Below are 14278 nucleotides of genomic sequence, written 5' to 3' on the forward strand. Positions count from 1 at the left end.
AATCGGCAAAAAGTCGATTTTTTGGGAGGGTACAAAAATGGAGGGGGTGGTCCGATTTGGATGAAATTCGGGATTCTTGCATGTTTTGATAGTATCAACAGCCCTGCCAAATTTGAGCAGGATCGGAGAGGGTAATTTTCAAATGCTGTTCCGCTTCAGATGGAATGACCCGTATATAAACGTCATGACTGTTCAGAAACAAGGCAAAACTTTGTTGTTAGACCGATGGTTTTATTATTTTCCTTATTTGTGTTTGTTTGATTGTTTGTGAGTTTTGAATGATTAATCAAAGAAATTTGAAAATGCAGAGATGTTTAGAATTTGTATTTCAAACAATTAGTTTTAAACTCATTTTGAAGTATTTTCAAACAACTGAACCAATAGATTTTAAAAAACGAGTTTTTGTGATTTAAAAAAAAGTTGCTCATCTTTCTGGTGGTGCTTCAAGTATAACTTTTTGCACCGATTCGATGTTTGTCGGTCAAATTAAAGTATTTCCTACATAATTGTACCAAAATTTAACCATTTTCTATTTTTACGATAAGCAAACAGCTCTGGGCGTTAGAGGGTTAAGGGAGCGTTCTTTTATTACATAACGCTGTAGGGGGGGAGGGGAGGGGGGGGGGGTGGTCGGAGGCCGTGTTACGCTCCATACATTTTTTTTTAAATTTGTTTGAAAATTTTGTTACGAGAGGGGGAGGGGGTCCAAAAATCCATTTTTTTGCGTTACGTAATAAAAGAACGCTCCCTAATTTGCGTGCCTCGATTGAAGATACTTTTTTTTCTTGCGCGCAACTCATTCAAAATGTGCGAACTAAAAATGAATGAATGAATTTTCATAAATACTAAAAAAAATTGCTGAAAAAAACAATGTAACATTTTTTTTTTCTGCTAATTGTTCAATGTTTAATTTCCCAGGAATGTCCTCTCAGTAATCTTTAATAAAAAAAGAAAATAAAAAAAAAGTTTTAATTTGTACTGTTTTATTGCTTTGTTTTTTTACATCAATCGGGTACATCTATACGATATAGTTGATTTCTTTGCATTCACTGATGAAGAATTATTGCTCAATAACGTTCAACTTCTTTAGTTTCGGATGCTTAATACTCACAATGCATAATTTACACAATTCGACACGTATTTGGATTATTTCGTACAGTTATCAAGTCTTAGGCTCTAGATGCAACTGGATTCATTTTCGATAGGTAGGTAGTACAGGCTAGTATTGCAACTCTGACTTATTGACACACACGCTAGAAACATCAAATTACGGTTGCGTTGAGTATTGCTCGAATCGATTCGGTTCGCTTTGGTTTTTTCTATACTTTGTTTGTTTGTCGATAATTTCTAACATAACTTAAGCTGCCTTAAAAATACTCTAAGGTTGATTGCAAGTTTATTTACACTGAATGCGTGTTGCCTTAGTTTCTAATATGGACACGTGATTTTGATTTCTCTCTGTTATGGCCGTTGCGTTTTCACGTCATGGATTTCAGCAGCGGGATTTCCTGACTAGTGTCCCCCCCCCACTCTGGATTTTTTCTTACGCAGCTATATAATACACATCTTTCCAAATAAATACAGTCTTGTGCTTGTTCTTAACAAATAACAACTCTCGTTCAGGCAAAGCACTCACACACTCACTTACTCTCGCTTTTCTAGTCTCTAATTGTTTGTAGTACAGGGTTTAAATTCGCTCTTTGTGGTTCGTTACTAAAAACTACTCTCGGTGGTGTGATGACTAAAGTGGTGATGGCTGAACGGGTACATCCGCATCCGCTCGGCCTGCCGTCCGTCCGGCTCGTCCAGCGCGTCCTCGTCGTCCTCCTCGTCATCGTCGCTGGACGGGGGCGTCTCGAGCAGTGGCAGCCCCAGATCCAGGTACTCCTCGTTCGAGGTGATGCTGACCAGCCGGTCCAGATGCTGGACGATCTCGCTGAAGGTGGGCCGCTCCTCGGGCCGGTAGTGCCAGCACTCGCGCATGAACAGGTAGCTGAAGGGTGGGGTAGGATCGTTAGAAGTGTGTAGAGTTTGGTTTTGAGGTTAAGAACTTACATGTCTATCGAGCAGAGCGGTGGCTGCTCCAGTCGCTTGCCCTTCTTGAGATGCTCCAGCAGGTTGTCCCAGGTCGGGATCGACGAGTACGGGTTGCCCCCGAGGGTCATAATCTCCCAGAGTAGCACTCCAAAGGACCAGCTGAAGAAAAAGAATTTAGAGTTATCCACACGATTACGCGATCACCTCTCTTCAATACTCACACATCGCTCTGCGAGTCGTAGAACTTCTCCTCGAGCGACTCGGGCGCCATCCAGCGGATCGGCAGCTTGCCCGTGGTCGTCTTCCGGTAGTACTCCTGGCTGTGAATGTCGCGCGCCAGCCCGAAATCGGCGATCTTCATCACGTACCCGTCACTAACCAGCACGTTCCGCGCTGCCAAATCGCGATGAATGCACTGCAAAGATCGTGGCGTAAGATTTTGGGCAATTGCAAGCGCGATCACGACTTACCCTTCGCGACGCCAGATGTTCCATGCCGCGCGCGATCTGATACGCGAACGAGATCAGCTCCTTCTGGGTGAGGATCTTCTTCTCCTTGTCGCCACCGCTGATCATGTCCTCGTAGTTGGCGGTACCGAAGCGGTGACCCCGTAGGAAGTCTTTGAGGTTGCCGTGCGGGGCGTACTCCACGATCACGTACAGCGGGCCGTCCTTGCAGCAGCAGCCGAGCAGGTTGATGATGTTGACGTGCTTGCCGATCATCTTCATCACCTCCATCTCGCACACCAGGTCCTTGACGTCGGCGTCCGTGTGACCCTCTGTAAGAAACTACCATTGTAGACTTGTTCTCATCAATGACAATGAAGATCACCTACCCTTCAACATCTTGACCGCGACCACGGTCGACGCCTGTCCCTTCACCAAGCCCTGAGCTTCCGCCATGACGACCTTGCCGAAGGCACCTTCACCCAAGCTCTTTCCGAGCAGCAGCTTGTTCCTCGGGAACTCCCAGTTCAGGTCGATCGGGAACTCGTACTCCGAGATCAGCGCCGGGTCGCAGTTGCCACTCTGAACCAGCGTCGATCGCTGCTTCTCAATTCGCACGATCGGCATTTGCTGTTAAATAACGACCAATTAGACACACCGATCACACCGTTGATCACGGTACAACTCACCATGGCATCCGTCACCCCGGGGATGCTGTTCTCGACCGGCGGCTGCTTCAGTACGATCACCTTTTTGGTCCACTGGTTGACGTGCTCCATGGCGCGGTGCTTCATCTTTTCGCGCTTCAGCTTCTTGCACACGATCACCACGATGATCGCGAGCACCATGAAACAGCCCGAAAGTACCATGGTCATGACGGTGATCAGCGTCGAGTGGTGCCGCACGGGGTGCGCCGTCGGAATGTCATCCTCGGGCAGTTCGTCCACGACCCGCAGGTAAGCCTTCTCCAGCGAGGAGCCGAGCGTGTTGGCGGCCACGCACGTGTACCAGCCCTCGTCCTCGTGGGTCACGTTATACAGGGTCAACACCTCAGGGTTGTCGGCGTCGCGCTGTTTGGTTTGGGGGGAAGAACGAGTTCATCAGAGTCCGTCCGATTTTCCGGTGATCATGGCGGGTTAGTAAGGACCTAGATATTACGGTTGGGGGTTAGTCATATTTGGGCATGCAAAATTACGAGAAGGTTGAAACTACGAAACAACCATCACCTTAATATTTTTACAGTCCTGACAGTTCGCCTTGGACCCCTTCACCCACTGGATGTGCGTGGTCAGATCGCTCAGGACCTCGCACTTGAGCGTCACGTTGCCGCCCACGAGGGCCGTAATGTTCGTGAACGACTTGGTAATAATCGGTTTGTGGTTAACGCGATCTGAAAGGAAAGTGGAAATCGATTTCGTTCAATCTAAAGCTAGAAACCATCACCAATTGAAGAAGTACAAGAAGATCCCAACTGAAAACCAACACCGAGAAGACACAGAAACCAACACCACCACCGTGAACAAATCCGCAAGTACCTCGAGTTTGGTCATGTTCCTAGGAATGACCGGGTTCTCCACGTCAACGTTAAACTTGATCCACTCGATGTGCGGCTCGAGATCGGAGATCGTGCGGCACTCGAGCTGGGCCGTCGAGTTGACCAGCACGGTCGTGTTCACCAGGTAGCCCTCCTTTATGTACGGTCTCGCCGGGAAGCGATCTGTATACGTGGGCGTAATCAGATATTTGAAGATCGCTTTCGATCAGACACCCAACCCCTCAAAACTTAGCCAATGATCGCCAACTTACCTTTAACCTTCAGCGTCGTCGTAAAGTGGATGCAGCCGTGGACGTTGCACACGTTGCACGTGTACTGGCCGCTGTCCGCCTCGACCAGATCCTCCAGCACGATTGACCACTTGGCGTACTTCACCGAGCCCATGTTCCGCTGGACGGCGGTGTCGTTCTTCGTCCAGGTGATGTTCGGCATCGGGTTGCCGGCGGCAGGACACCGCAACCGCACCATATTCCCCGAAGGCTTCGGCATCAGGCTCACCAGCTGATCCGGCTTGGTAAAGAACGGCTTCCCAGGAGGTAGATCACCCCCGGAACCCCCCACCACCGGTTGATTCTCCGTAGTCTCACTGGTTTCATGCACCGACCCCCTCAACGGACCCCCAACACCCCCCTCGTCTTCCTCATTCTCAACCTCCTCTTCACCACCCTCCTCCTCCTCGTCGTAATCCTCCCCATTATGATCGTCCACATAGTCCACCCCAACAGGCTCGTCACTGTTCGACACCTGCGAGTGCTTCTCCATATTGTTATAGCTGATGATCGGCTCCTCGGAATCCCCCACCAGAACCTCAACCTTCGTCGTACTGTTCACACAAACGTGCCCGTTACACACCCGGCACACATACACCCCGTTATCCGCGACCGTCAGCTTATCCATTGAAACGTTCGACCGGTTCCCGGTCTTCGAGTTGAACACCTCCCCGTCCTTGCTCCAGCTGATCCGAAACTTTGGCTCCCCCGCGACCTCGCACCGCAACCGGTAAAACTCCCCCTCCCGCTTCGTAACCGTAGCCACGTGATCGCGACTTCCGACCACAAACACCGGCAGGTCCTCGGAGAGCTCGTTCTGCTGAAGCGGTGCCGTTACCGCCGCCGACGAAAGGCTCTTCTTCTCCAGGTTGGCAACGTTGCCGGAGCCCGAGCCGGGCGAGTCGCTCTGGTAGTGGTCGGCGGCCTCGTGCTGGCTAAACACCGACAGCGTCAGGTTGGACCACTCGGCGTACTCGGAGCCGCACGAGTAGTAGCCGGCGTCGGTCTTTTTGATCGAGTTGAACTTGAGGCTGGAAGGAGGGGGAAAACGGGGATTCGTTAGGTTATTTAAAATATGGAAGTTAAGTGTGTCATTTAAGGAACAATTTCCTATACTAGTGTGTTCCGGATCACCCAAACTTCCTAGTAGCCTGCTCAAGCTTAACCCAGTCCAACGAATCATCTTTGCATTTAACTTTACGCTGTAGGGCTGGCCACTTTAACGTTTTGGATGTTTCTATATAAATATTGCCATGGCTTACTACAAATCGACGCCGACGTGCTAACTTGTCGTACGTTGCTTTTTGACGTTTAAAGAACTTGTCTCAATTTGGCCCAAAATGCACGTACGACAAGTTAGCACGACAGCGCCGAAATGTTGATAAATGACAGAAGGATGCTGGGCGTTATCAAACCTTAGAAATTCTCGAGGAACCCTTCTTGACAGTAGTGGCGTTGTAGCAACTCATTTGACCACAACTGTCAAAAAAAGTCCGAGGCGGAACATTTCTGCCAGTCTATTTCTTTTTTTTTTTTAATTTATATTTATTCAAATTTTATTTCCATGTACATTCATTCAGTTAAAATATTATTGAGTGTCCAATCACAAACGATGACTTTTCACCTCAATTTTAAATACTAGCAACTTTCATTTATTCATGAAATATTGTAGCTTTCGCTATTCAGTGATTTCAAATGTAGGAGGTCCTACATGTACAAAAGGAAAAGGGATACCTTAAAACTAACTTATAAACTATATAAAGAGCGGATCAATGCAGCTGAAGACTGCAATGATTTTTGTCGAAATGCATCAATTATCTTATTGGACATAACATCCAAAGTGTCAACTTCGGCTAATTGATGAAGTTCACTGGTGCTGAACCAGGGAGGAAGTTTCAGAATCATTTTCAGAATTTTGTTCTGAATCCTCTGAAGTTTTTCTTCCTGGTTAAGCAACAGCTTGTCCAGATCGGCACAGCATAAAGCATGGCAGGTCTGAAAATTTGTTTATAAATTAACAGTTTATTCTTGAGACAAAGTCTAGAATTCCTGTTTATAAGTGGATACAAACATTTAATATATTTGTTACATTTAACCTGGATACTTTCAATGTGATCCTTGTAAGTAAGGTTTTTGTCAAAACCAAGTCCAAGATATTTCACTTGATCCTCCCACTTTAAATTTACCTCATTCATCTTTATAATGTGATGACTTTTTGGTTTAAGAAAATCAGCCCTTGGTTTGTGAGGGAAAATAATAAGTTGAGTTTTGCAGCATTTGGAGTAATTTTCCATTCTTTCAAATAATAATTGAAAATATCCAAGCTTTTTTGTAATCTTCTTGTGATGACACGAAGGCTTCTACCTTTGGCGGAGATGCTTGTATCATCAGCAAAAAGTGATTTCTGACATCCTGGGGGCAAATCAGGCAAGTCAGAAGTAAAAATATTGTATAAAATTGGACCCAAAATGCTTCCTTGAGGGACGCCAGCACGTACAGGTAGTTGATCAGATTTGCTATTCTGATAACATACCTGCAGAGTACGATCCGTCAAATAATTTTGAATAATTTTCACGATATAAATCGGAAAATTAAACCTTTTCAATTTCGCAATCAAACCTTTATGCCAAACACTGTCAAATGCTTTTTCTATGTCTAGAAGAGCAGCGCCAGTAGAATAGCCCTCAGATTTGTTGCTTCGAATTAAATTTGAAACTCTCAACAACTGATGAGTAGTTGAATGCCCAAGGCGAAATCCAAACTGCTCATCAGCGAAAATTGAATTTTCATTAATGTGCGTCATCATTCTATTAAGAATTATTCTTTCGAATAATTTACTAATAGATGAAAGCAAACTAATGGGCCGATAGCTTGAGGCTTCAGCAGGATTTTTATCCGGTTTCAAAATCGGAATTACTTTGGCATTTTTCCAACTACTGGGAAAATATGCCAAATCAAAACATTTGTTGAAAATTTTGACCAAGCAACTTAAAGTTGCTTCTGGTAATTTTTTAATTAAAATGTAAAAAATGCCATCCTCACCAGGGGCTTTCATATTTTTAAATTTTTTGATAATAGATTTTATTTCATTCAGATCCGTATTAAAAACTTCATCTGATGAAAATTCTTGTTCAACAATATTCTGAAATTCTATTGAAATTTGATTTTCAATAGGACTCAAAACATTCAAGTTGAAATTATGAGCACTCTCAAACTGCTGAGCAAGTTTTGAGCTTTTCCCCATTAGTTAATAGAATATTATCACCATCTTTTAAAGAAGGGATAGGTTTTGAGGTTTCTTAAGAACCTTTGAAAGTTTCAAAAAGGTTTGGAATAAGGTTTAATTTGTTCGACATCTCTTGCGAACTTTTCATTTCGCAGGAGAGTGAATCTGTGGTCAATAACCTTTTGCAAATCTTTTGAATTCGCTTCAGTGCAGGATCACGAGAACGTTGATACTGTCTTCGGCGAACATTTTCAGACGAATCAGAAGCTGAAGATCGTCATCAATAATGGGAGAATCAAATTTGACTTGGACTTTAGGAATAGCAATATTCCTAGCATCCAAAATTGCATTAGTTAAAGATTCCAAGGCTGAATCAATATCAGCTTTGGTTTCTAAAACAAAATCATGATTTAAATTATTCTCAATATGATGCTGATACCTGTCCCAATTAGCTTTGTGGTAATTAAACACAGAACTATTGGGTCTGGTAACTGCTTCATGAGAAAGTGAAAAAGTTACTGGAAGATGATCAGAATCAAAATCAGCATGAGTCACTAAAGGACCACAATACTGACTTTGATTTGTCAACACCAAATCAATTGTTGATGGATTTCTAACAGAAGAAAAGCAAGTTGGCCCATTCGGGTATAAAACCGAATAAAGACCAGAAGTGCAATCTCTGAACAGAATTTTACCATTGGAATTTACTTTTGAATTATTCCAAGATTGGTGTTTGGCATTAAAATCACCGATGATCAAAAATCGAGATCTATGCCGAGTAAGTTTATTCAAATCCCCTTTGAAATAATTTTTATTTTCCCCAGTGCATTGGAATGGCAAATATGCAGCTGCAATCATAATTTTCCCAAAAGAAGTTTCAAGTTCAATGCCCAAACTTTCAATAACTTTTAACTTAAAGTCACGTAACGTGCTATAAGTCATACTACGGTGGATAACTATTGCAACTCCACCGCCATTTCGATTCATTCGGTTATTAGTTATAACTTTATAATCTGGATCACTTTTCAAATAAGTGCCAGTTTTTAAAAATGTTTCGGTTATAACAGCAACATGCACGTTATGAACTCGTAAAAGTTGAAAAATTCATTTTCTTTCGCTTTTAAAGAGCGAGCATTAAAATTCATAATATTGATGGAATTACTTAGATCCATGATTAAACTTCAGGGTAAGAACAACATCATTCGCAAATTTTAATCCAATCTGGATTGCTTCCATCATGGATGTAGCATTACTCATTGTTTGAATCAAACCAAACAGTGAGTTTTGCAAAAAGTCATTTTTCAAACGTAACATCGCCGAGATCAGAAGATCCCAAAGCGTTGCCAGCAGAAAAATTTTCAAATGAGATTTGAGGTACCTGCCCAATTTCAGAAAGATTGGTAGAGGATTTAAAATTCGTGGATGAACCCGAAACGACGTTAGCATAAGAAATGCCATTGTTGTTACCTAACTTTTCCACGGTAGGGGTATTTCTAGAATTGTTCGAGTGAGACAGCACGAACGTTTGATTTAAAGATGCAGGTACAACCTGACTTTGAGAAAAATTCGGTTTGGATTTCGGCTGATGCTTAGCACGAGAATCCAAAACCTTTTTTCTGATGGGGCAATCCCAGAAATTTGATTTGTGATTTCCACCACAATTTGCACATTTAAATTGGGTGACTTCTTTCACGGGACAATTGTCCTTGTCGTGAGAAGAATCCCCGCAAACCATGCATTTTGGAACCATGGCGCAATGATCAGTACCGTGACCGAATGCCTGGCAACGCCGGCACTGGGTCAGATTCTGGCCATTACCGCCATGTTTCTTAAAATGCTCCCACTTTACCCGTACATGGAACAAAAACTGTACTTTGTCCAAAAGTTTCAAATTGTTGATTTCATTTCTGTTGAAATGAATCAGATAAAATTGTGAAGTCAAACCAAAGCGAGAAATATTCCCGTTTGATTTTTCTTCATTGGTATTACTTGGGATGGGGCAAAGCCAAGCAACACCTTAAGTTCGTTTTTGATCTCATCCACCGACAAGTCGTTGGAGAGACCTTTCAAGACCGCCTTGAATGGCCGAGCATTCTTGGTCTCATACGTGTAGAAATTGTGTTTGTGGTTTTCAAATAACCAACAAAAGTTTGGTGATCTTGTAAAGATTCCGTCAACAAGCGACATTCTCCTCTTCGACCAAGCTGGAACGAAACCTTCAAATTGCAAGTTTCCTTGCAATTCTTCAGTTGCGTTCGAAAGCTGGCCAAATCGGAGACGGAAGTCACAACAATTGGCGGAGCCTTTACTCGTTTCTCGACGGCAGAAGGCTCAGTACGAGGAGAAGGTTCCATGTCTTCAGTTTCGGATAAAACACCGAAACTGTTTGTCAATGGAATTGGAGGATTGACCTCACATTCAGAATCAGAATCAGACCTCAGAAGAGGCTGTTTTCTTTTCTGTTTCCGTTAGCCGGTTTAGCGTTCAAACGCTTCACCGACGTAACGACCAAATCTTCAGAAGATTTGCGTTTACCTTTGTTTTGACGCATTTTGCAAGCAAAGTTCTCTTAAAAGATGGCTTCGTTTGTAAAATACAACAAAATTTCAGGCGGGGTTAGTCTTGAAAAGACTGTTTAGAATTTTGGAAAATAACTCAGGTAGTCTTTAAAAAGACTGTGAATTTTGTTTTGAAATAACTCTGAGCTTAGGTAGTAAAAAATACCGCAGCTCTAGTGTCCGTTCACCACGAAGGTTCGCAAGACACTGCCAGTCTATTTCTGTTTATGACGTTTGCTCTGCCAGTCTATTTATTTGGTTATCGCCGTTTTAGTTTTTTTCTAGAGCCGTGTCAAGTCGAGTTTCTTCCGCAGCCGACAAAACCGGTGCCGGTCGGTTGGATGTGGACTTCTGGTCTTGTGTTGTTTTCGGCAAGTTGCATGGCCGTGCGAGGAAAATGTTTGTTGGGTTTAAATTGCCCTCAAATATCTCCCTTTTTTTTTCTTCAGATAAAGGCATTTTTTTTTGTCAATCAGTCTTTCAGAAAAATAAATTTCAAAAATTAAAAGCAAAATCGAGATTAAAACTACTGAAAATTTAGTATTGATTGACAATTTCGACGGCAACATTTCATAAGGCATCATGTACATTTTGACACTTTCTGGCTTATTGCGTATTCTGAAAGTACACCACCAAAAATTAGCAAAAGCTACTTCAGTGAAGTCCATTTAATAATGATTTTAAAAAAGTAACATAAACAAAATTTCTGGCATCATCAGTGCCTGTTTATATAGCCCTGTCAACCTGTCAAATAAAAGACTACATGAACCTCGTGACGAAAAAAAAGCATCATGAAAAAGATGCCATGTACATTTGCCGACGAAAAGCGAATCATAACAAAACGCCAAAAAGGCGCCATGTACATTCGGCAAAGAAAAACGAATCATAACAAAGCTTCCCCTGCAATGACAGCAGGGTGATATAGACGTTGGTGATTTCAAAAGAAGTTATGTTTGTTTTACTTAAATATAATGACGGAAATAATGCTACCGAACAACATTGGCAATATGGCGTCGTTTGTTTACAAACATGAGATTGTTTGTGGACGAACCGAAAAATTTACTTTTTTGAATAAAATTCTATAGCCATTGTGCAATAACATTAAGTCTTACAAAACAGACAAAGTTTCGTTAAATTCTAGACCAAAATTTGTTTTATTATTATTTTTCAATTTAAACCTCTTTTATCGCGATTCTGATCAAGATTGCACATCAAATCATCGTGGCTTTAGTGTATTTTAAGTTTTCACATCGATTCACTGTAGTTTAATGTTTAAATTTTGAAATTTAGCATAAATTAAAATAAGTTGCAAAATTCACAACTTCAGCCATGTGCAACAATTTCCATATCACCTATGCGGGAAACCGATAATGGGGTAATTCATGCGTTCCGAACTGTCAAAATTCCAAAACGTCATTGCCAATCTTCGGTTCGCTGCTTTTGTTCGTGTTTGAAGTTTCGGGCCGAGACTCTGGAAAATACAGTTCACTATGACAGCTTACCAATTGCTGAAAAGTTTTTATTGACAAGTCTTTATTTATTGAAATTTCAGTTCAGTTTGACAGATCTTCGATTGCTGAAAGTTCAGCTTTTCTTAAGTCATTTTGACATTTTCAAACTTACTGAAAATTCAGTTACCATCTGTCTTCCTGATTGGATTCAGGAAACTGAAGTTTCAGCAATTTACTATTTACTGCGCTTTATTGAAAAACTTGCTGAAGTTGCTGTGCAGGAATTGGAGTTGCTAATAAATCTCGATGCAAACAACGAAGAAGTAATTCAACTGTTATGCTGAACTAGAATCAACTGAATACAGTCAAGTCAATAAAAGTTCACTGAAAAACGGATCAACTCCGTGGTCAAAGCATGCTTCGATTTAGTAATGCATTTCACGCTCCCAAATTTCCCTGTGTTCTTCACCACGTGTCCCTCACATGCACCCATGACTTGTGCAGCAAAGGGCCAACCGGCCACAACAACTGGCCCGCACCACGTAAATCATAAAAAAAAGAATCTAAATCGCGTCGGAACGATGCCAGATGCTGGTCCGATTCCCTAATGTTTACATGGCTGGTACACCGGTCGTGCAGTACGCTTCGATTGTGTTGTTTTTTAGAAGTGAAATTATTAAAAAAAAATGTTTAATTTCACCGAATGCCCAAATAAACATTTACGTTTTAGTGCCTTCGAATTCGAGTGAATTAGAGACAGAACCAAACCCGTCGAAACTACCGGGTTGCGCGGTTAATTACACACGCTGCCACACCGTCGTCGTCGTCCGCCGTGCCAGCAATCTGGCCATTTGCGAAGAATGCACCGGCAAACAAGTAACCATCAATTTGTAATCCATTAAAAGCAATTACAGCGCAGTGAATCTCAGCCTTCTTCGCCTTCCAGCGCTGCTTTGTTTACAAAGTTGCAAACTGTCAAACTGCCGTTTAACGGCGTCGGCCATGTTGAAAATCCCACGACTTGAACTTGTAAATCTCAGCTGCGCGGCGGTAATTGTCGGGTTCGGTTCGTATGGCCCGAAAAACGGGAGTACGCCAGTGGCATGCTAATTTATCGTTTCACGAGATGTGGTCGCGGCGGTTAATCGCCGCTGTCAAACAATTCCTCGTGGAGCCGCCAATGAACCGCGTCGGATTGTGGTTTTGTTTGGGTCCCCACGAGAAGCTAATTTGATTGTTACATGCCATGATTATGTGGTGTTTTGTTTTTGGGGCTGGGTTTTGGTGACGGTGAGGGACGAGGACGGTCCACTGATGCTCGTTTAGAGACGTCATCGGAATTCAAAACAACTCCAGAATACTCAAGTGGAACGTAGTTCCGATATTTGCGGTTAATGTGGTGTGGTGTCTTTGTAGACGTTTTGGTTTTCGGTGGTTTTGTTTTGAGTATGCCGTTGATGGGAGTGAGTATTTGTAACATTTCAGGGAGTGGTTTAGAGTGATTGGAATAACTAGCTTGAGTTAAGCCATTTGTTTAAGGGTTGTTTGTGGTTCTGATTTTCAATACAGTCCAGACTCGATAATCCGAAGTTCGATTAAACCGATCAACAAAATGTCTGTCAAGGGAAAGCATGGAGTTTCCCCGGAAACACATGCACTTTATTTATATTTTTTGTATTTAGACAGGGCCGAATGGTTTTCTCCAAAGTTTGCATGGAGAATTATTGCTGTTCGTTACTCTCACATATTGCATGCAATTTTTGCTTGTATGCAACAGCGACGAGCAGCCCTTATTCTTCATACAAACGTTGGAGAAAACCATACGGCCTTGCCTATTTTTTTTTTTTGAAAAATTCACGTGTTTCTGAGGACCACAAACTTCATGTCATCCGCGGGTTTTTTTTTAATAATCGAATCATGAATATTTTTTTTATTTTTTTGTTTTCTTACTTTTAATGTTTTAGTCAAAGAGTAAACAAAAAGACCCGGCCTTTTGAGGTTATGCAAAAATCACCCTTTTTGTATCTACAAAAATCTTTTCTTGGCATAACTTTTTAAATACTTTACTAAACAGAACACAATTTAATAGGGTCTTAGGAGACCCCAAAACGAACAGAATAAGACGGATCCGGCTAAAATCGGTTCAGCCAGTTCTGAGATTATTGTGTGGAAAAAAAATTATGTTCAGAGTTTGAGTCGAGTCGAGTCAGAATACGTGAAGGTATATCTAGGAGGTGTATTTAAGAAGTTCATTTTTCGAGTGATTTTATAGCCTTGCCTCAGTGAGGTGAGGAAGGCAAAACATTTGAGAAATTCTTAATTATTCAGATCATTGTGTTCTCTAATTTTCTTATCCAAAAAATGTAAATTTAAGCTTGCCAAAAATTCGAATTATTAGAATTGAGAGAACACAAAAAAAGAAAAGTTGATCCCAAAATTTATCTTAAATCAAACTTAAAAGTAACACCCCACAAAACGAAAAACTATAGTCTACAGTGAATATTTTTTTATAATTATTTCTAAGAGGGAAAAGCCTTTTCAAGATATGTTCAATTTCCATATCCTCTTTCGAGCATAACAAACTTCATTTTTTTATTATAAGTAAATTAATTTCGCTGTGTCAAGGTAATTTCCTTTTAGTGTCAAATATTCATTTTGTGTTTCGCATCAACCTTAATATAAAATTATATTTTGAAAAAAAAAAAACTCTTGCATTGTAAAGTTAAGGTCCGGCAA

The 14278-nt window shown here is 41.8% G+C and overlaps 1 protein-coding gene across 3 annotated transcripts in view; it reads right to left on the minus strand.

Annotated features, from left to right (window-relative positions):
* Nucleotides 1-966: 966 nt before the first annotated feature.
* The window catches only part of LOC6039195 (fibroblast growth factor receptor homolog 1), a 52220-nt gene continuing 38908 nt past the window's right edge, over nt 967-14278 (minus strand). For 2 of the 3 annotated variants that reach the window (XM_038266600.1, XM_038266601.1), the window contains exons 4-11: nt 4290-5338; nt 4019-4200; nt 3173-3553; nt 2873-3113; nt 2508-2815; nt 2259-2452; nt 2056-2196; nt 967-1993 (exon numbers count right to left, since the gene is read on the minus strand). In XM_038266600.1, the coding sequence (XP_038122528.1) occupies nt 1714-1993; nt 2056-2196; nt 2259-2452; nt 2508-2815; nt 2873-3113; nt 3173-3553; nt 4019-4200; nt 4290-5338 (2776 nt within the window). In that variant the 3' untranslated portion in view covers nt 967-1713. Of the gene's footprint in view, nt 1994-2055; nt 2197-2258; nt 2453-2507; nt 2816-2872; nt 3114-3172; nt 3554-3709; nt 3874-4018; nt 4201-4289; nt 5339-14278 lie in introns of all 3 variants that reach the window. The other variant, XM_038266602.1, reaches the window with a different exon arrangement.

Source organism: Culex quinquefasciatus, chromosome 1 (genome assembly GCF_015732765.1).
Source record: "Culex quinquefasciatus strain JHB chromosome 1, VPISU_Cqui_1.0_pri_paternal, whole genome shotgun sequence".
Taxonomy (NCBI): Eukaryota; Metazoa; Arthropoda; class Insecta; order Diptera; family Culicidae; genus Culex; species Culex quinquefasciatus.